At 63.3% G+C, this 20277-nt stretch overlaps 3 protein-coding genes across 8 annotated transcripts in view; 2 read left to right on the top strand and 1 right to left on the bottom strand.

The window, feature by feature from the left end:
• Positions 1 to 3949, top strand: part of MYO15B (myosin XVB) — a 32770-nt gene extending 28821 nt beyond the window's left edge. Inside the window, 11 exon segments of the mRNA XM_059049000.2 lie at positions 879 to 952; positions 1054 to 1169; positions 1262 to 1356; positions 1448 to 1525; positions 1662 to 1758; positions 1936 to 2081; positions 2246 to 2361; positions 2611 to 2744; positions 2927 to 3060; positions 3188 to 3328; positions 3498 to 3949. Of these exon segments, the coding sequence (XP_058904983.1) occupies positions 879 to 952; positions 1054 to 1169; positions 1262 to 1356; positions 1448 to 1525; positions 1662 to 1758; positions 1936 to 2081; positions 2246 to 2361; positions 2611 to 2744; positions 2927 to 3060; positions 3188 to 3328; positions 3498 to 3557 (1191 nt within the window). The 3' untranslated portion in view covers positions 3558 to 3949.
• A 284-nt stretch (positions 3950 to 4233) lies between these two features.
• The window catches only part of RECQL5 (RecQ like helicase 5), a 38568-nt gene continuing 22524 nt past the window's right edge, over positions 4234 to 20277 (bottom strand). Inside the window, exons 9-21 of one of the 2 annotated variants that reach the window (XM_067020577.1) lie at positions 8201 to 8419; positions 7848 to 7947; positions 7677 to 7713; positions 7497 to 7555; positions 7337 to 7410; positions 6897 to 6990; positions 6476 to 6610; positions 6029 to 6146; positions 5605 to 5752; positions 5356 to 5446; positions 4918 to 5136; positions 4617 to 4686; positions 4234 to 4527 (exon numbers count right to left, since the gene is read on the bottom strand). In XM_067020577.1, coding sequence (XP_066876678.1) covers positions 4427 to 4527; positions 4617 to 4686; positions 4918 to 5136; positions 5356 to 5446; positions 5605 to 5752; positions 6029 to 6146; positions 6476 to 6610; positions 6897 to 6990; positions 7337 to 7410; positions 7497 to 7555; positions 7677 to 7713; positions 7848 to 7947; positions 8201 to 8419 — 1465 coding nt within the window. In that variant the 3' untranslated portion in view covers positions 4234 to 4426. Of the gene's footprint in view, positions 4528 to 4616; positions 4687 to 4917; positions 5137 to 5355; positions 5447 to 5604; positions 6147 to 6475; positions 6611 to 6896; positions 6991 to 7336; positions 7411 to 7496; positions 7556 to 7676; positions 7714 to 7847; positions 7948 to 8200; positions 8420 to 20277 lie in introns of both variants that reach the window. The other variant, XM_059048055.2, reaches the window with a different exon arrangement.
• Positions 9954 to 17660, top strand: SMIM5 (small integral membrane protein 5). Of its 5 annotated transcripts, none has more exons than XM_067021098.1 (4): positions 9954 to 10221; positions 10375 to 10807; positions 16458 to 16618; positions 17057 to 17660. In XM_067021098.1, exons 3-4 carry the CDS (start codon positions 16492 to 16494, stop codon positions 17155 to 17157), a joined length of 228 nt encoding a protein of 75 aa, XP_066877199.1. In that variant the 5' UTR covers positions 9954 to 10221; positions 10375 to 10807; positions 16458 to 16491; the 3' UTR covers positions 17158 to 17660. The 5 variants fall into 5 exon arrangements, with proteins under 5 accessions (XP_066877199.1, XP_066877197.1, XP_066877200.1 ...); XM_067021096.1 differs by having other exon boundaries at positions 16384 to 16618; XM_067021099.1 differs by having other exon boundaries at positions 9954 to 10262.

Raw genomic sequence — 20277 nt, 5'->3', positions numbered from 1 at the left:
GGCAGAGGCAGGGGTGAGCCTCGGCCCCAGCAGGGCCCATGTGGCTGGAGCCCAGTGAGCAAGGGGGAGTGGAAGGTGAGGACCAGGAGGGACAGTGGGTCCGGGTCACAGTAGGCCTTGTGGTCCACTGTCAGGACTTGGATTTTTCGAGATCTGGGAAAACACTGGAGGGTCTTGAAGAGACGTGGCTTACATTTCATGGGCTCGCTCTGGCGGTTGTTTGTGATTCTGGGAGTTAAGGGCAAGGAGAGGGTTCCTGCCACGATCCCAGGTGAGACATGGCTGGCCCAGGCCCAGAGGGAGCAGCAGGGTTTGCTATGAAGTGCACGTGGGGTGTGAGAGCGAGGGGCCGAGGAGGACACGGAGGCCTAGGCCAGAGCAGTGCTGGTTGGCCACAGGGAAGCCTGAGTGAGGATGGGGCCGGCCTGGTGGAGGAATCTGTTTGGGATGCGTGAAGTCTGAAGTCCCAGTCTTCCAAGTGGAGGGCCTGGGCTTCACGGGAGAAGTCTGGGCTGGAGGCAGGCGCCGGGAGTCATCAGCAGAGGCCCAAGGGCACCGCAGCCCTTAGAGGTCAAGGAGATGAGGGGGTCAGCAGAGATGACTAAGACAGAGGGACCAGAGAAAGAGGACAGGGCCGAGCACGGCCTGGAAGCGGATAAAGACGGCGACTTAGCCAAGCGGCCAGTTGTGCAGATGCTATTAAGCCGAGTGAGACCAAGACCGAGAGATGACGGTGGGCTGTCACCCTGACTTGGTCCCCAGCCCATGGCCACTGGCAGGACTTCTGACTTCAGATCCCACGCCATCCCTCACTCCCCCGCACTGCACTGCAGCTCTGCCCCCGACCCCGCTACCCCCTGCCCTTCCTGCCCCGACAGCTGTGCCAGGAGGAGAACCTCAGGGATGAGATTTACTGCCAGGCCATCAAGCAGATCACAGGACACCCCCGGCCGTGAGTGTTGGGGACAGGCGGGGGTTGGTGGCAGGCCTCTCGGGGGCAGCCCAAAGTGCTGCTGCCCGGCCGGCCCAACGCCCAGGCTCTCTGCCCTGCAGGAGACTCTGCGCTCGAGGCTGGACTTTCCTCAGCCTCCTCACAGGCTACTTTCCCCCGTCAACCTTGCTGATGCCCTACGTGACCAAGTTTCTGCAGCATTCGGCCCCGAGCCAAGGTGCCGGTGGGAGGGGCTTCCAGGCTGGGGTCTTGGCTGCTTGGGGAGGGGTTTGGAGATGCTCATGACCCCAGCCTGGCTCCTCTCTGCAGAGCTGGCCCGGAGCTGCCAGGAGCACCTCCAGCTCACAGTCAAGTACGGGGGGCGCCGGCAGCTGCCCTCTCCAGGCGAAATGCAGGCTTTCCTGGTATGGGGGGTGCAGGCGGCCGGGTGTTCTGGGACTCCCTCTGGGTGGGGCCTCTGCCTGCTGGGGACTGACCCCGTACCTGCTTTGGCAGAAAGGACAAGTAGTCCACCTGCTCCTAATTCACCTGCCCGGGGGTGTGGAGTACAAGACCAGCACCCACACCTTCACGGTGAGCGCAGGGACACAGAGGAAGGGCTGGGGAGACCCAGGGAAGCTGTGGGCATCAGTTCTGGGGACACCCCTCCCCACCCTGCAGCCTCCTTCCCTCCCCAGCAGCCCCGTCACGGCCCTGTCCACGTGTCCAGGTGGCGGCAGAAGTGCTGAAGGACTTGTGTGGGCAGATGGGCATCACGGACCCCCATGAAGTGCAGGAATTTGCCCTCTTCCTCATCAAAGGGGAAGGTAGGCCACCTGGCCTGGGGAGGAAGCGTGGCCCGGCTGGATTCAGGGACGTGGCCTTGCCTGCCAAGTCCGCTCTTCTGGCCACGGGGGCAGCTCCCACGCTGGGGCTGGCAGGGCTGTGGGCGGGGCTGGCCCCGGGGCGGCAGGGCAGGCTGTGGACCCAGGCTCCCCGCGCAGGCCAGCTGGTGCGGCCCCTGTTGCCCCGGGAGTACCTCAACAGCGAGGTGGTGGGTCCGGACGTGAGGCTGCACAGCCGGCGGCTCGGCTGGGAGACCCCGCTGCACTTCGATAATCCCGCCTACGTCAGCACCCACTACAGCCAGGTCAGCCCCACTCAGCCCCGCGCTGCCGCGCCGCTGGTGGCTGGAGCCTCGGCTGCAGCTCGAGGGAGAGTCCCTCCCTGGGCGGGGGAAGGGCTTGAGGCCCAGGAGCCACCCACTGGGTGGGGCTTTGGGGCACAGCTGCCCCCTCACTGCTGCCCCCTCAGGTGCTGCGGGACTACCTGCAGGGCAAGCTGTTGGTCGGCGCCCAGGAAGATGCCCAACTCGCCAGGCTGGCTGCCTTGCAGCACCTCAGCAGGAACCACGAGGAGCCCCCCTCTGAGTGAGTGTGAACACAGCCCTCACACCTCCTGTCACCCCACCACACCTTCTCCTTGCAAGGCCACTTGGACCGTTTGTGGCCCTAACCAAATGGGGGCTGGGTACACCTGCCCACCCCCCACGCTCCTCAAGGGCAGAGCCCACGCCTCATTCATGTGTCTGGATCCCCGGTCTCACCCACGGTAGCCACTGGTTCATCTACTTAGCACCTGCTGTATGCCCAGCTTTGACTGACCAAGCTGTGTCCTAGGCAAGGCCTACTGGCTTACTTGCCGAAGCAGCTACAACGCCAGATGAACGTGGCCGCTGTGAAGAGCCTGATGGTCCAGGAGCTGAGGCAGTTGCAAGGACGCAGCTCTCAGGAAGCGCAGATCAGCTTCATCGGTGGGTCTGGGGCTAGGGGGCAGCTGGGGCAGAGGCGGGAGCCCCAGCAAGGAAGGGGTGGGGGTGGAGGGGCTGAGGAAGCTCTCCACCTGCCCTGCCCTCTCCTCTGTCCTGGGGGCAAAGTCTGGCGGGTCCCAGGGCCCCAGCGGTCAGAACTCCTGCTCTAACCCCCGCATCCGCAGAGGCCGTGAGCGAGCTGCCCCTCTTTGGCTACACTGTCTACATGGTGCTGAGAGTGAGCAAGCCAGCCCTGCCCAGCCCTGGCCTCCTGGGGCTGAACCGCCAGCACCTCATCCTCGTGGACCCCAGCTCTCAGGTGGGCCAGGCTCCTGGCCCAAGTGCTGGCCTGGGCACCCTCGAGCCACTCGTCTCCCACCACCCACACTGACGCCTCCCCCAGAGGGACCAAGCTCTGCTCTCTCTCCCCCCGCCCCCATCCCCAGGAACTGTGCTGCTCCATCGCCTTGAGGGACCTGCAGCGGCTCCGCGTGCTGAGCCCACTGGGGGCTGAGGGCTCCCCTGGCCTGGAACTCAACTATGGCTCGGCTGACAACCCCCAGACCATCTGGTTTGAGCTGCCGCAGGTGGGTGGCCTCTGTGCGCCCTGAGAAGGTGGCAAGCGCCTCACCCAGGCCCGGTGTGCCCGGGAGCCTGGGCCCAGGCCTCTGCCCACTGCTCCGGCGTGGTGGGGCTGGGGGCAGAGGCAGGGGGCTGGCCGGGGGGCCCTGGCCTCACATGCCTGTGCCCGCGCAGGCCCAGGAGCTGAAGCACACCATCGCCTTCCTGCGGGACCGCGACTCTCCTTCCATTTAGTGGCCGGGCTTCACCCAAGAGGAGTGGGGGAGGGGCAGAGACGAGGACAGGAAGCCGCTCTGGCCCAAGTCTCACCCAACGGTCTCCTTTGGGTGCTGTCAGGCCAGTCTGGCCTGGACTTCACCGCTTGGCTGTTCTGGAACCTGCTGCAGCACAGCCCAGCTGGCCCACGGGGAGGGGCTGCTATAGCGACTTCAACTGGGAAAGAGTCACGAGACTCCCTCTGGGGTGGGCCTGGGCTTGGGCCTGAGCCTGGGGTGGGTGCTGCAGGAACTCGGCTTGGGCGTCCAATGTTGCCCCATCTGGGGGAGATGCCCACCTGGGCCCTGGCCCGACATGAACATGAGTCCAGGCCTGGGAGCAGCAGCTGCTGAGGAAATAAACCTCCTGAGAGAACAGGGCTGTGTGCGTGTGCACGAGGACCAACAGGACTTGACTCCTCTGGTAACTGTCGAAGCCCCGCCGGGCCTTCCTGACCAGGGGCTGAGAGGGAGCTGGGCCTGGCTGCTGCCTGCCTTCCCGTGAGCTCTGCACCTGGGCCGGGCTGGAGGCTGGCATCGCAAGGGAAGACGGCGGTGGGGGCGGACCTGGCGCCAGCCTGGGCCGGGGAGGCGGGGAGGCAGGGAGGCTAGGAGAAAGAGGACCTCAGGCTTCGCAAGCAAAGAGAAAGGTGGGCTGACTTCTGACCTTGATTTGGGAGGTGTCCAGGCCCATTTCCAAAGCAAGGCGTGGCTGGAAGGGGGAAGAGCCTGAGAGCAGACGATGTGCCAGCAGCAGCAGGCCGCCCACCCTCCCCGTTCCCGAGCGAGGCCCGGGCTGGGCCGCGGTGGAGTCCGGGGAGGACACCAGCCCCATCGGGCAGCTGTCGGTCATCTCTGCGGGCCACACAGGCCGTGCCAGTCAGCTTCGCTCTCGCACCGGGCTCGGCCGTGGAACAACTGCTTGATGACGTTCTGGGCCTCTTCCTTCACTGGATTTGGGATGGGGGGGCTATGAGAGCCAGTCTCCCCACTACAGAGCCCCCACTAGCACCTCCCGGCCGGCGATGCAGGCACTCACCGCTCCTCCCCGGAGACGGATTCTGGGTCAGCGAGTGTGAGAGGTGGCGGGCGAAGGCTTTAAACAGCTCCTGGGGACAGAGAGTGGAGAGGAGCAGAGCGCGCAGAACCTCCTCACCCTGCTCTCTGAGCGACCCACAGCTGCGACCCAAGAGCGAGGCAGACCCAGGGAGCGGGCAGCGGGCCTCTGGGCTGGCCTGCTTCCGCCCTTTTCCTGGGGCTCATGCTCCTGCACCCACCCACACACTGCACCCAAGTGCCCCAGGCTCAGGGGGAGAACAGAGCCCACGCACCTACCCTACCTTGGATGCAAACTTGCCCTCCTTGTAGAATGGGGTCAGACACTTAACCACGACGTTCGCAGCCTCCTTCAGCGAGATGCCAGGAGCCAAGGGCTGGCAGGAGCCTTGGGGGTTCAAGCTGCCCTGATCGCTGGCTGAGACGCTGCCCTTGGTCTCAGCTAAGATGGAGACCTTGGCTGAGGGGCGTGGCTTCTTCTGAGCCTGGCCCTCTGGGTTCTCCTGGGCAGGACCACAGTGGAGGGTCACTCTTGGGGTCCCTGTTACTGGCCCCTCCCCTCCTTCTGGAAGACTGGGCCTCAGCACCGCCTGGCTCCCTCTAGCCCAGCCCATCTGCCCTGGGATGTGGAAAGAAGAGATGATTTTCCCAAACCCCTACGCAGAGCAGACCCCAGCCTGGTAGACAGGTATCTTCCCCCACAGCCTCGTCCCTCTCAGTACCTGCTGGGGTCTGGGCCGCTTGCCTCTCTGTGCCTCCCTTGTGGGGATGGGCTGGCCTTCTGGGGGCCTCTGGTCTCTGAGCGGGCAGGCGCTGGCCGGGAGGGAGAGCAGGCGTCAGAGCTCCAGATGTCAGCCGCGCCCTCAGCCCAGGTGGCCCAGTGAAGCCCATCATGGGAATAGGCCCCGAGCTTCAGAGGCCCAGTTAGCAGAGGGGATTCTAGAGGATTCCAGGACTGCCCGTGACCTCACCTCGGCCCCTCCTCGGAGCACTCCTCGGTCTGGGGGTGGGCAGCCAAACGTCCCATGGCTCCGTCCTCCTCCCCTGTGCACTTCTCTGGGGCCGTCAGGGGTCCTCGCGCCCCGTCACGGGAAGGGCTGGCTCCCTCTGCCCCTGGGGCTGAAGTGAGCAGAGGAGAGCCCTCGGTCCTCTGGTAGAAGAAGCGGGCGATGTTCTGGGATTCCTTGAGGGCCGCTGCGGCCAGGAGCTGCTGCTTCTTGCCGAGCCGGGCCTTGGCGGTAGGACTGCCCCGAGAGGAGCCTTTTGCCTTCTTCTCGGGGGAGGGCGCCCCACAATGAGCACCGCTCCCGGGGGCCTCTCCTCTGGGCCCAGGGAGGGGCTCGGCGCGGTCCTCATCCTGGCGGCCACGGGGCCGGCCGGGCGGCTCCTGCTCACCTCCCCGCACCGGCCGCGGGGCTTGCTCCTTTAGCCGCGTCTTCTCCATCAGCTGAGGGGCTGTCTGGAACGTGCAGGAGCCTTTCGGGAAACCAGCTCCCACCCGCTTGGGTTTGAGCTGTGAGGAGGAGAGAGGCTTCTGACCCCAGGTGCCTCCAGGGCACTCTCTAGAGGACCCAGGGGTGGCCTCGTGGGTGGGGCTCCCGGGAGTGGGGGTGGGAAAAGCTGGGCGGGACAAGGCTTGGGGGCCGGGCTGGCGAGACAGGCGCTGTTGGGGGCTGCAGAGGCGTAGCTGGCAGAGTACGGAAGTGCGAGGGCCTGCCCTGGGGCGCCCTAGGGCCAGGGTTGGGATGCCAGGAGAGCAAGGACTGTGCCCTCGCTGAGGGCAAGGGGCCGTGGCGCCTTTCCTGGACCCAGGTTTGGGGTGGACACCAGGACGCCACTCACCGAGTACACCTGGGAGGCCGGCCGGATGTCATACTCGGTGGGCTCTGGGGGCTCAGCCTGTACGCTGCAGCTCCTGGCACCACCTCCCACATCGTAGAGCTGCCCATCCTTGGAGGCTCTGTGGATCTCAGCCACCTGGGGCAGGGACAGGCGGGCAGGGACAGGCGGGCACGCCGTGGTCGGCACCCCTAGCTCCTGAGAGCCCCCAGCCCAGGCTTTCCACGAGTGGGTTCTGCGGCCCGTGGCTGCAGGCACCTGGGCACTGGACATGTTCTAGTCCGCACGGGGTTGGCTAGAGATACTTCCAGCCGGGCAAGGCGGGAAGTCGGGCTCCCCCGGGAATAAGCGGCCCCCTGTGTGGCGGGCTGCCTCTCCCACCCAGAGCCCGGAGCATGCCCCGCCCACCCCTCCGGGTGCCCACCTTCTTCAGCACGCTGGCCTTGTATAGGTTGGCCACCTTGGCATTTCGGAATATCTCGTGTTCCAGCTCCACTGCCTTGGCCTGGAGGTCAGATCTGAGGGTAGGAATGAGGTTATAGTTGTCAGGTAGGCCTGAGGCCCCTCCCTGTTAGATCCTCCCTGGGGACCCTGGAGATGGCTTCAGGAACGGCCTTGGCACAGGGATTCCGACCTGGACTGTCTGGGCCCTGTGGTTTACTGTCCCTCAGCAGCTCCTGGCAGCCCCTCACTTGTGGCCAAGCCTGCCCCCTGGTGAGGTTGTGGAGACTCACACCCCCCTGGGAGTAAGAAGGGTCCCAATTTGGGGAGGGGGTGCCCAAATAAGCCAGGGGGGCTGGGGTTCCTGCGGTCTCCAAAGGAACAGGAGCCCGGGGACCGCGCCTCGGCGCTGGCGACACTCACCCATCAGTGGAACCTGCGGCCTGGCAGTTGCTGCTCAGAGCCTCCTCCAGAAGCCCCAGGCAGTGCTCACGGGCCTGCACAGGGGAGGGAAGCTGGTCAAACAGTCTCAGGTGGGGGGGGACCCTGGGGGGGCAGGTGTGATGAACTGCCCACCTCTTACCTTCACAGTGAGTCTGTGGATCTTCCTACTAGAAGCCTCTTTTAGGGGACAGTCCACATCTGGAGGGAGGAGAGGCAAGTCCTTCCCCTCTACTTTCTGCTCTCTGGCGTCCCCAACCCCCCAGTGAGGCACCCTCCATCCACACCCTGAGGCCAGCCCAGGGGGCATCTCTGTACTGACCTGGGGGTATGAATTCTTCTATCTTGGGGTCTTTGCCCTGGAAGATGACAGGAGGGCCCGTGAGGCATCCTGCCCCGCAGCAAGACGGCTCCCAGTCCAGCACCAGGGAAGGGGCTGAGAGGGTGTGAGCAGGGGGCCACTCGGACCCCACTGAGCCCCCGTCCCCTTCACCTTGCGCAGGCGCATCTGCTTCTGGTAGAAGAGATTCCATTCCCGCTTGTGGGCCTCGTCTCTGCCCTCATCCCCGCTACCTTCAGAGCCTTCATCGTACCTATAGGAGACAGGCTGGGCGTGAGCAGTCCTGGGTCTGGGCTTTGCCCTCCTATCACGTGTCTGGTGGGACAGTGATGTCTCCGATGCCCTGGCAGCTCACGGGCAACACCGAGGTCCTGACCCCAGTGTGGCCCTCAGGGCCAGGGGGTGGACTACGGCATTGTGTCGCCTCTGGTCTGGCCTTAGCATCAGGGAGAGAATGCCAGACTATTTCCAGTGGGTCAGGGGCCCCTGGCCTCATGGCCCCTCACCTGCTAAAGCCCCCATAACCCCTGCGGCCTCCCTCATACAGCTCAGGGTCAAAGCCGTTCCCCTGGGAGGGCCCGATGGAGGTCTTGCTCCAGCTGCTTCTCTGCTCCAAAGCATCCAGCTGCTTCCGCACAGCTGCAGGGTTCTGGCAGTGGTCACAGCCTTTGGTGCAGGCGGGGGGCGCATCCCCGAAGTACTTGGCAATGGCAGCGTGGCGGCACCTGGAGCAGGCAGCACAGCAGAGGCAAGGGGTGAGGGACCCACGCCGGCCAGCGTTCGTTCACCCGACCCCAGAACTCTGGCGGAGCACAGCTACGCGTCTGGCACTGTGGTAGGCGTCTCATGCGAGCCTCACACGGCATCGCTGGGGTGCCCATTTTACAGATGAGGACAGCAAGCTGAAAGAGCTTTCTCAAAGTCATGGGACACACGTGTCCAGAGGAGCCAGGGCACGAACCCCACCCTGTCCTGCTTCTCTATGGAGTACTCCTCCGGGCCCCAGCCCCCTCTCCGTCCTTCGGCAGTGGGGCACCCTGGAAGGAGCATGGACTCTGGGTGCAGATGCCGGCTCTGCTGCTGAGGCTGTGTCCTTGGGGAAAGCCTCTGACCTCCTGAAGCCTATGCACTCTTGCCTACAAGCTGGTGCAAGAGGAGCACTGGCCCCTTGGGCTGCATAAGGGCCAGGATGACGCTCTGAAGTGAGCTGCACAGTGCCCGGCACACGGCTCTTTTCTGACGGGGAGGGAGGGAGAGAACAGCAGGAAGTGGCCCTACCCCACCTCAGCACTCTGCTCTACTTCTGTCTCCTGGTGACCTCCTTCCTTGTTGTCCCCAACAAGCCTGTGTATGCCCAGCCCAGTGTACACAGCCCGGGACCGGGGGGTTGGGGGTCACTGCCTGAGAGCAGGAACCGGGCAGCTCAGGGCCGGCACCACAGAGCCGGCACTGGTGAGGGCAGTGAGGAGATGCAGCCGTGGCCGGAGTCTTCCTCGGCGTACCTTCCAGGCTGGAAGAATGACCCCCCCCCGCCCCGGGGCTGGGGGCACAGTCGGTCACTGGGGCAGATGCAGAGGCCCGGGGGGCCACAGTTCTTTCAGGGCTGTTACAAACAGCCATTCCTGCAGCAGGAATGTGGCGCGGGGTGGGGGAGCCCGAGGGGAGATGCCAGAGCAGCGGTAGGGCTGTCTAGTCACCACGTCCCAAAGACGAGAGGAGCGGGCGTCACTGCTCTACCCAGAACACCTCTCAACGTGAGCACTGCCCGGGGCTGCCAGAAACACTTTGAGGAGCCAGGACCCCGAGGGCCAGGCTCCAGGGATGACAACAGGTTGCGACACAGCCCCCAGGAAGCGCGGGCGGGCTGCCTCGTTTAGCTGAGGAGAGAACGGCTGGGGCCGGCTAGGAGGGCATGGCGGCCACCAGAGGGCGCTATTCCCGCCACACCCCAAACCGATGTGTAACTCATTCCATTGCTCAAGCCGGTGCGAGCACACAGTGGCTGCCTGTCCGGCCTCTGGGAGGCTCTGGCACCCAAGTGGTGTGGCCACAGGCTGGCTTCCTTCCCCCCACCCTCCCCCGAGCCCCGACTCACTGGCGTTTTGTGCTCACACTCAAAGGGCTCCATTGACAGCTCGCAGATGCGGGCTGGGGTCGGCTCCTGCCCTGCTCCGGGCACAGCCTGGTCTGCTGGGGTGGCACGACCAGCCAAATGTCAAACCGGCCAGCCCCTGGGCTCTGGAGCCCGTCGCCGACAGTCGGGCCAGGAGTGTGGAGACAGCCCCAGCTGACACTCTTTGGCAAGAACAAGATCAGCGGTGTCCTCTCTCCGCCCGGGGCTGCCCCCGAGGAACAGGCTAAGGCCAGGCCACTCCCAAGTCACTCGGGACTCCCAAGTTCTTCCCCAAGATGCCTCCCCAGAGGGCTGTTTGGGTGGTCCAGCAGCTCCCCCACCATTTACTTTCTTTCCCAGAAGAAAACAGAGAGGAACCTGCCAGGGAGTCGTCTGAGGGACGGGGGCCCAAAGGTGCTCCTGAAGGCGGGGCGGGAGGCAAAGAACTGGGAGAGGTGCAGGCCCCCTCCCTCGCTCCCTCCCTCCCTCCCGACTCCACCGCTCAGGTGGAACCTCCCAGGGGTCATCTTTGCCAGGGAACTGAGAGCCGACCTCCTCTTTCATCAGCTCACCGCCCAGGCCCAGCCCACACGCGCCAGGAGGGAGGAGAGGAAGAGGAGGAGGAACAGAGGAGGGCCGTCTTCGGGGCAGGGGGCAGGCACAGGAGTCCGCAGCCGCAGGACCAGCTCCCAGCAGGGATTCCCTCGCCGGCCGGGGCGGCGGTGGCACTGGCTCCCTACTTCAGCGGCCGCCCCGTGTAATGTGACACTTGAATCTCCAGGACGACCAACAACAAAAAAGCTAAGGCCGAGGCAGCAGCTGGCTGTCAGCGCGGAGCAGAGGCACCCAGGGAGCAGCCGCGGGTCAGGAAAGAGGCGTCCGCAAAGGAAGGAAGAGGTGTGAGCCCGGCTGGAGGGGAAGCCGGAGGAGAGGCACGCGGAGGCTGCTGGGTCCCCCAGCACCTGCGGTTGCCCCCCAACCCCAGCACCTGACCTCCCAGGTGAGTGGCTCCGCTCACAGATGAGGCGGGGACGAAGGGAAGGGAGCTGCCGGGGTCCCCTGTGTCAAGGGTGCAGGGCCACAAGCCCCCACAAGCACGGAGAGGAGGGTCCTGGGGGCCACGCTTGGTCGTAGTCTCTGGAGAGCCTCCCTTTCAAACTCAGGCTCTCCCTTCTCTTGCTGGGACCCAGCACAGGGCGCAGGCCGAGGATGCAGCCCTCTGCTGGCTTGCTGAGCAGGCAGAGGGGCCTGGAGCGTCTGCTTACTCGGCAAGTTAGTTTAAGCTTTTCCTATTCAGGGGGCTTAAACGAGGGATTTGGCTGGCCTGGCCTAGGGGAGAACCACCGCCTGCCCACTGAGCCCCCCTTTTTCCGGGGATCAAGTCCCTGCTTCCTCCCAGGCACGGAGGCTCAGGGCAGGGTCTGCCCGGCCACCTCGCACCTCCCAGGATGCGAACCTGTGGCAGCTCTGCCCATCGTGTCCTGGACAAAAGCAGCAGCTGCCACCTCTTATGGGAGGCTTGGTGTTCTCAGCTCGGAGCTAGGCCCAGGTGCTCCTCCCTGGGCCCATGGAGATCCCCAGGAACCCCCAAATCTCCCTGAATGCCACGCCAGAAGCATGGGGGCCCTAAACCCAGGGTGGGAAGGCGACAATGGTGGGAGTGAGGCTTGGGAAGGGACTGCCCCACCCCATGCTTGGCCCTCTGCTGCCACCAGCATGCTGATAGTTCTCAGGCGGCACTGAGATCAGCTCTCCTGGGCAGGGCCCCGAGAGTCGAGGCTGGCTGCCTACCCCTCCTGCCTCCCTGTCCTCATGCCAGCATTACAGTCCCCTTCCCCAGGCCCCCAGACGTTTGCCCCAAAGCGAACAAGCTAGTATCTACTAGAAAAACAACCACCCAGGTTAAAGTGCAAACCAGGGATCAGTCGACGTGTTCTTGGCTCAGCAGAGGCTGTGGGATTTGGCCTGCGCTGGTGGCTGGGGAGACTAAGAGCCCGGCAGCGAGGAGCAGTGACGGCACAGAGGGGACAGGTGCCAGCTGAGGGAGGGACGCCGCGGTGAGCCCGTGGCTTCCCCTGCCGGCCCTTATCTGTAAGACGGCCCAGGCAGGCAGGCAGCGATCAGAGTCCCTAGATCCAGAGGACACAGGTGGGTGGGGGCCCCCAAACACAATCCCTGTGCGGGGACAGAAGGGTGATGCCCAGCTTCTGGGGCTGCAGGAGTAATCAGCAGCAGCAGGAAGTGCCTCCTCCTGTCCTGGAAAAGCTCGGGGGCTGGGGAAGCGGGGGCTGCTGAGGGTTCAAGTGTCCTTGGACCCCAATGGAAGGCGGGGCCAAGGCGGAAAGCAAGCGCAGTGCACAGTGGGCACCTCTGCTGCTGGTTAGGCCACCGGACCCCGCAAGACTCCCCCAACCCTCAGTTACGCCTCATTCTAGTTCTTTCTCGAACAAGATGTTGCCCAGGGGGCAGGGGTGGCTGAAACCCACCTTGACAAGATAACAGGGCAGGGCAAGGAGCCCTTGGGCCCTGAGCCATCAACACACCCTTATCAGACAGCACACATCCCCTGCCTGGGCTCTCCCCACGCAGCTGTGTCTGGAGTTTGAGTGTCAGTTCTGCAAAGAGGAAACCGGGACACTTCAGTACCAAGTGGCAGTTGTCCGGCCTGCGAGCGGCCTGCGTGCTCTGTTGCAAGGCTCTCTGTGCCAGGAGGTGCCGCACAGAGGCATGTTCCCCAGTCCCTGCAGCCCTGCCAGCCTTCCGCCTCCACGGGCGGCCACTCCAGCTGGGGAGCACCCTCCGAAAGTGCCGAGCAGGGCCACGCGGGCAGCCGGGCCAGGGGAGGCCACCACTTGCTCTGGCTGCTTCTAACCGAGGCACTACTGAGCATGGGGGTGGGGGAGGTCCTCATTCGCAGGCAGAAAGCACAGTTTGGGAAGGAGTGTGGTGGAGCTGAGGTAGAAAGACTGGAAAAATACAGAGAATTACCAGTAGCCCCACTGGGCTTCCCTGCCCTCTGCTCTCCAAACCTGGCAAGGTTAAGAGGAAAAGAGGCAGCCAGCCCCAGGACGCCCACCCTCCCTGGGCCACAGCTGGGAACACTCAGGGCTCCCTACAACGCAACAGCTGGGGCACAGGCCTCACACGGTCACCTGGCGACGGTTGGTTATATCGGGCACCAGGCGTCAGGCACCCCTTGGCCTCGCTTTAAATAGCATGCTGGAAAGCCCGCCTGGGACCTGCTGGAATGTGCCTCCGCCCTCTTAGGAGAACAGGCCCCTCCAGTCCCCCACGGTCCCCACTAAGGCTCCTCTGCTGAAGGCCAAGCTGGAAATGATAAAACAGCAACTGAAAAGCAAAGGGGGCTTCAGCCTTTGGGGCAGAACAGCCATGTCCAGCAGCCCCACTCCTGCAGACAGGATGCAGTGAGCAGCCCTGGGGCCAATCCAAGTCCCCAGAGGCCCTGGGTGTCCATGTCCGTGGCCCCCTGGTGTGGACCGACGCTCTTCCCAGAGTGGGGCCCGGGTCCCCTGGGCGTGAGCCTGCATTTTTCTGACTTCCTAACGCCCGGAGGACGGCTGACTTTAAAGGCGAAGCTTCGGATCAACAGGCCCCGCCTTTCCGGCACAGCAGTTCAGCCCGGCCCCACCTTCCCCCTCCCTGCTCTGGAGATAATGCCCCGACTGACTAGGGTCTCCCCGCAACCTCTCACTCACAAGCGGAGGTGCCCCCTCTGCGCTCCCTCCTGGGTCTTTGGTGGGCGTCGCGGGCACAGGTGAAAAAGCTCTCCTCCGCCTCCTCTGTGAAGGAGCGTCTCTGATGGCTACATTAGGCAGTGCAGGCCCTGGGCCAATCAGGCTGAAAAAGCCATGCCGAGTAGCTGACGAGGGGAGGGGAAAGCAGCCCAGCTCTTGAGCCCCGGGCAAGCTCCCCCTGGGCTTCGGTCGGCCCACCGGTCCCTCCTCCAGGAATGGGACCAGCGGGCGGGCTCCCGTCCTCCTGGAAACCCGGGGAGCGAGGTGCCCGGAGGCCCCAGAACAAGGGAGGGGGCCACCTTCCTGTGCACACCTGCTCCACTGGTCAGTGGGAGGAGGTCTGTTCGGTGTGACCCGAGGAGAGGGGTCTTATGCTCGGGAAGGAGTTCATGAGCCTGAGACAGAAAGACTCGCAAGATCTGCCTTTGATGACAAGTCACAGGAGGTTCTCGAAGAGCAAGCGTGGCCCGCTGAGTGATGGAAGCTGTGTTCCAGACTCCCGGGTGTGGGGTGGGGCTGCTCACGCAGAGCCCTGGTCCCTGTGCTGAGCCCATTGCACAGGCCAGGCCCTCTGTGGGCTGCTCCTGCGCTGACTTATCTTGCCCGTCAAAGAGCAGGCTGCCTGAGACAGGCGCCCACGGAGGGATGGCGGGGGCAGTGCTGCCAGGCCCCACTCCTGCAGGGTGACCACGAAGTCCCTTCCTCTCTCCGGTCTCAGTGTCCCCATATGCCCAAGAAAGGAGGCAGGAGTGGATGACCCATGGCATTCTAGAATTCTATGCCTCCTAGTACATTGGAAAACTGGGATCCTGATCTCCTTTGTAGCAACGTGCGGACCCTGGGGTGGGGCGTGGGAGAAGCTGGGAGGCTCTAATTCCAGGAGCCTCCCCCTTTGACAGGAGACCATCTAATCCTCCACGGAGCCATCACCTGCCTGCTACCCCCCATCATCACTTAAAACATAGCCCCCCCATCTCCAGCCGGCCCCCCACCACTCTCCTTCACCTCACACACCACAAACATCCCGGGCATGAAGGACACAGACGAAACTCCCCAAAGGTGTTGGAGGAAGGTCACTGACAGCGTGTGTGGGGTGTGACCACCCCCAAAGGCCTCCTGGCCTCTGCTGCGCTGGCCGGACCCCGCCCAGAGGGGAATCACATGGGCTGGGCACTCCCGGAGCCCGGCCCTGTGCTCAACCCTCCCGACAGCCTCGAGAGACGGGCACCTCATCTTCATGGAAAACGAGGAAAGGAACAGCCTCAGAGAGACGGAGCCACTCTGTGTCACGAAAGCAGGAAGAAGGCTGGCAGGATTCAAACCCAGGATGACCCGAATGCTATTCTATGGGCGGGGGGTGGGGTGGGGGGCACCCGACCAGACGAGGGCAGTTATCCTGTGGGGAAGGAGATGCAGGAGGAACCCGCGCCGGCCGTCCACAGGCCCTGGAGGACCGTGAGGCGGAAGGGGGTGGAATTGGCCTGAGTGACCACAGATGGGACTGACGAGGTCACCAGGAGGTCCCATCTTCTAACAATCAGAGCTGCCCAAGAAGGAATAGGCCGGGCTGGGCCGCAGGGGGGGCTCCCCACTCGAGCAAAGGCCGCATGCCAGAGGGAGGGCAGGGAGCCAAGTGCGGTGCAGAGGACTCGGGCGGGTGACCTTCAAGGCGGCTCTAAGGCCGCTACGCTGTGGTGGCGGCGCCAGGAGTGACCGGCCTCACAGACCGCAGCCACCTGGGGGAGAACGTGCCTGGCTGAGGGACGAGGCGGCAGTAACGAGAGCTTACGGTCTGGCTCAGGCCCCTGGCCGCCTGCAGCCCTGCCCTGGCTAAGAGCCTGCCTCGGGGGACAGGCTGATTCTGAGTTGGCACAGGCTGTCTCTGATCGCTCTCTGAAGAGGCGCTGGCTCCCTCGTGCCCACCGGGGAGGCGGAAGGGGAAAGAAGGTCTGTGGCATAATGTGTCCCGACTCACTGACTCGGCCTGGACCTTCACCTTCGGCCCCTTGGGCACAACAGACAGGAGGCGGCCCTCGGTCCCGGGGCCTGGAGGCTCAGGTGCCCCTCACCCAGGGCCGGGGGCAGGCGGTGTTGGGGGGAGGGGGGAGCGGAGGGGACTCTCTTGGTCAGCCAGAGAGGCGGGTCCAAGCCGGCAAGAGAGAGAGGCTAAACGCCCCCTGGGACGCCTGGTCCCATCCTGAGAGAGGACCCCTTGGGGAAAACTAGAAGGACACGGTGTCACCTCCACCTTCTCACAGGAAGACACTGTATGAGTAAAGAAATGGGGCTGGTGGGAGAGGTGGGGGGCCCCAGGGGGGCTCAGACCACTACCCCCAGTCAGCTCTCAATTACGGCCGACCCCGGCCAGAAGCCCCCATGAGACTGCTCTCGGAAGAAGCCTACCCTTCTGTCCCCACATATGATGAAAAGCAAGGGTGCCAGGCTGGCATCCTGGAGCCCCGTCTCCCCACCAGGGAGGCACTCAGGGGCCTCCAGGGGAGCCATGCCCATCCGAGGCACCCGGCAGCACCCACGAGTGGTGTCTAAGGCAAAGGAGCGTGCAGCCCCCTTCGCGGTCAGCAACCGTGGCTGACCTCGGCCGGCTGGCAGACCCCGCCGGCGGCAGGCTCCGCGAGCAGCCCTGCGGCAGGGCCTCAGGCTCCCTGTCATCCCCAGCTTCCCTCCCCCGGGCAGCAGCTAGGTGGGGGCTGAGGGCCACAGCGGAGCGCTAAACAAGGGGCCCTGCTGGCTCCCGGCCTCCCTCGTGAGCTGTGAGCCACCAGGGCTGTGAGAGGTGAGACCTGACAAACTCGTTCTGCAGGCTGGGGTAGGTGAGAGGGCAGATTCTCTGGAGGCAGCTCCGTGGGGACTCCAGGTCCTCTCCCTGCTCTGCAGCTCAGGAGGAACCCCGGCAGGGACCCGGCACCGCATGGCAGCCTCCAACCTTGCGCTGGAGATGCGCTCCATAGGGGAGAGGCTGCTGCACAAGCTGCAGAGGCTGCCCCAGGCCGAGCCCGTGGAGATCGTGGCCTTCTCGGTCCTTGTCATTTTCACAGGTAAGCTGGGGCTCCCAGAGTCTCCTCAGCGCCCATGGCTCTTCCTGGCATCCAGGAGAGACGAGACCACGGTACCAGCCACGGGGCTGGCAGAGGTGGCTAGGTGGTCCCCCAGAGGAGGAGAAGAAGATGCCCGTGGGGGGAGCCAGGGGATTCCCCCCAATCCTGACATGCTGCTCCAGGAAACGGGTGTGCTGGGCACCAGGGCCCAGAGGTGTCTCTGGCACCCCAACCCACAGATGGAGGGAGCAAAGCTCTGCGGGCCGGCACGGGGCCAGTCACACCTCTTCCCAGACTCTCGGGTATTTCTGACCACTAAGCCAGGGCTCTGGTGAAGGTCCTCCAGGGCCCCAGCGGGGCCTCTTTGGAAGTATGGTGGACGTTCTTTTCCTCCTCGCCTCTGAGTTTCCGGTGCTCTCTGCCCCCCCATCCCACCAGCCACCGTGCTGCTGCTGCTGCTGACAGCCGCCGGCTACCGCTGCTGCTGCCCTGGGCGGGGAGGCAGGAAGGCCCTGGTGGGACCCATGACCGCACCATGAGGGCCAGGGCGACGGTCGAGGACGAGCCGGGGAGGAGACCGCCAAAACCGTGACCCAGGGAGTCAGCCTGGCCCTGCAGCCCTCACCCCTCAAGACAAAGATCCACGGGCCCAGCCCTGGCCTAGCCCAGGAACCCAGACACTGACTGAGCTGGAGCCTCCTCCAGGAAATAAGGGCTGTTCCGGCCACAAAACTCGCCTGACGGTGAACACAGGGTGCCGAGAAGGAGTTGACTGTTTCTAAGACAGAAAACCACCGGGGGTTCTGTGCCTACCTGCGCTTTCTAACAAAACACAGAGGTGGGGTCCCCACACCTGGAGAACAGCCCGCACGTGTGGGGAGCTGGCCTCAAGGCTCCCACGCCAAAGAGGAGCAGGCCAATCGGAGAGAGGCTTTGCGCAGTAGCTCCTGAGTCCCACGCTCCCCCCAGAGCGTGGACACGTCTGTGTTCCATTCCAGTATCTGCCTGTTTCTTTCCCAGTAAAAGCTTTCTGGTTATGTGTTTCTGTGGTGCCAGACTCCCTGGGCTGGGTTTTGTGCATCAGGTGGGCAGCGTGCCAGAATTCCAGGGACATGGCCAGGGACCGTCCCTTCCAGGCCTCTGCTCTCCCTGTGCTCCCGGAAGCTGGAAAAACATGCGGGCAGGAACGCCAAGCGAGAGGGAAAGCTGAGGAACCAGGGGAGGGCTGCGGCGCAGGTGGAGGCTGCGTTTGCACCAGGCAGGTGCCGGGCTCGGGAATGCCACGCCCCAGTCACCACTGCCATTAACCGGTCAGGGCCGGCACACCCCACCCTACCAGGCTCAGGCCACTGAGTGTCCCCAAACTTCTGCAGTAAGAGAGCTGAGGCCCCGGTACTGTCCATAACCTGCGTCCTGACCGTTCCGTCCTTTCCCTAACGTGTGCCCGACTGTCTGCGTTCAAATCCTCACCCTCCCACCCCCACCAGCTGCCAGCTACGAAATGGAGGTCAGCGACTCAGCCTCTCCAAGCCATGTTTCCTCCCCTGTGAAGTGGGGCTAACCCTCGTCCCCGCCTCCTGGGCTAAGCCTGTGAGGATAAACCGAGATGACCTTGGCACAGTGCTGGGCATATCCTAAGACCTCCAGATAACGATACGAAGCATCGTTATCTGCCCCTCTAAATAGGGGGCCAAGCCAGAGCAATGTGGACTCATTTTAAGGACTGGGCCTGCTGACATGCAACACTGCTTGGCCTCTTTCCCTTCAGTTTACTTTCTCTCCCACAGAACTTTCCAGGTAGAGCTACAAAGCCAGGAACGAGGGCAGGGGAGGCAGAGGCTCACGTGGTCCCCGCCCCCCCACCCCCGACACACACACACAACCCTGGTCCGCTGGGGCCGCAAAGAAGTCTGCGTTTTTTATGCGCCTCTGTCATCTTGGCCTGTGCAGCCCATGCTCTGCTTGCCTTGAGGCAGAGCCCCATCTGCTCAGAAAACAGGGAGTGGAGAGGGGATGCCAGCCCCTGCCACTCCCCTGCGGCCCCACCATCTCCAGCTGACAGGCAGGCAGGAGAAGCTCTCTCTCTGGTTGGTTTCACTTCCTCGTGTCCAGGGACTTCTCTGAAGGGTTTGGTTTGGGTTGAAGACCCAGAGAGGAGTGCTTTCATAGAAAATAAAAGAAATTCAAGGATCTGTCTGTACTCTCTACCACCCCCACCACACCACAAAAGAATGGGACTCGGAAAAATAATGATAACCATAATAATACTTGCAACAATGGTGAGGCTAAAGATAGCTAAAATTCACTGAGGACTCATCCCTGATCAGGCGGTGTCTTAAGCATTTTGATGCAGATAAATTCATTTAGTCATCACCTCAATGCCAAATGTACCATTATTATCCCCATTTTAAAGATGAGGAAATACGTAACTTCCCTAAATTTGACCAGCTGAAAAGTGGCAGAGCCAGCCTCTGGGCACCCCCCACCTGGCTCCAGAGCCCCTGCTCACCACACCCGCGGCCCCAGGCCTCCAGCTGTAGTATTGATAAGGCTCTCACTCCATTATCCACCACCTACAATACCAACCCTAGATCCCAAACAGCCACACCCCAAACTCTTCTCAAAGTAACCTCCCTATAAGCGGGTGTGCCCTAAGAGTTAAGAGCTGGGGTGGGGCCCAGCTATGTCTCCCTCCCAGAAGAAAAACAGAGGGAGGGTGGGAGGATGTGAAGCCCCACCCTTTTCAGTCCCAGCACCAACAGCTGGAGGGTCCCCAGGAAGCCCTCAGTTCAGGAGATGCTCCAACAGTGCAGCAGCCTGATCCTCGTGTGACTTTTCCTTAAGTGAGTTACATCAGCATCAAGAACATCCTTCCTCAGTGTAGGTGACGGTGAGCCTCTTTCCTAGAAAAGATTCAGGCTCCCTGGTCCAGCTGCCAAGAAGTCGGCAGACCTGGGCACGGACAGGTTGACAGGAGGTTCATTCGCGTTTTCCTCCTCCAGGCCAGGCAGTACTTAACTGCTGACTCCAAATAAGATTCTGTCCCTCCCCTTGGAGGGATTACGGGGGCGGCCCGCTGAGCCCCACCACCAATGGCTCCCCTGAAGCTGTCACACCAGGTGCCAGGCAGGCTCCAATCCCACTCAGCTCAACCAACCAGATCTGCTCCAGCACAAGGGCAGCCTGACGTACTCTGGCTGTTCCTCTGGGGAAGATGGGCGTGGAGAGGAGGCAGCAATTCCATCATGGCAAAGAATAAACAGGTACAGCAAGGCAGGTGGTGACCATGCAAGGGGCGGCCATCAGGCTGTCTGAGCCCCAGAGGACATCTGGCTGACTCTGGCCTCCACAGCTCTCTGTTCCCACCGCCATGCCCCCCTGGACCAAGCTGCCAGCAGCGCGTGCCTGCGATCACTGCCGCAGCGTACCAGCGCTGAGCGACACGGCGCTGACCTCCCTGGCCTCTTCATGCCTTCCCCGCCTGTGGCCTCTGCTCCACCACTGACCACGACTGTGGTCTCTCAGTCCCTCACGAGGGTTTCACTCTACACTTCAGATCTGTTTACTGTCCATTATGTTACACCTTATTAGAAACTACAGTAAAGCCACCGGTGCAAGAATCTTATTAGCAAAACTTGGCAGAGCAGACAAAACAGTTT

Source organism: Kogia breviceps, chromosome 19, assembly GCF_026419965.1.
Source record: "Kogia breviceps isolate mKogBre1 chromosome 19, mKogBre1 haplotype 1, whole genome shotgun sequence".
Taxonomy (NCBI): Eukaryota; Metazoa; Chordata; class Mammalia; order Artiodactyla; family Physeteridae; genus Kogia; species Kogia breviceps.
Note: the sequence above shows the minus strand (reverse complement) of the source record. Positions and strands in the feature narration are given on the sequence as shown.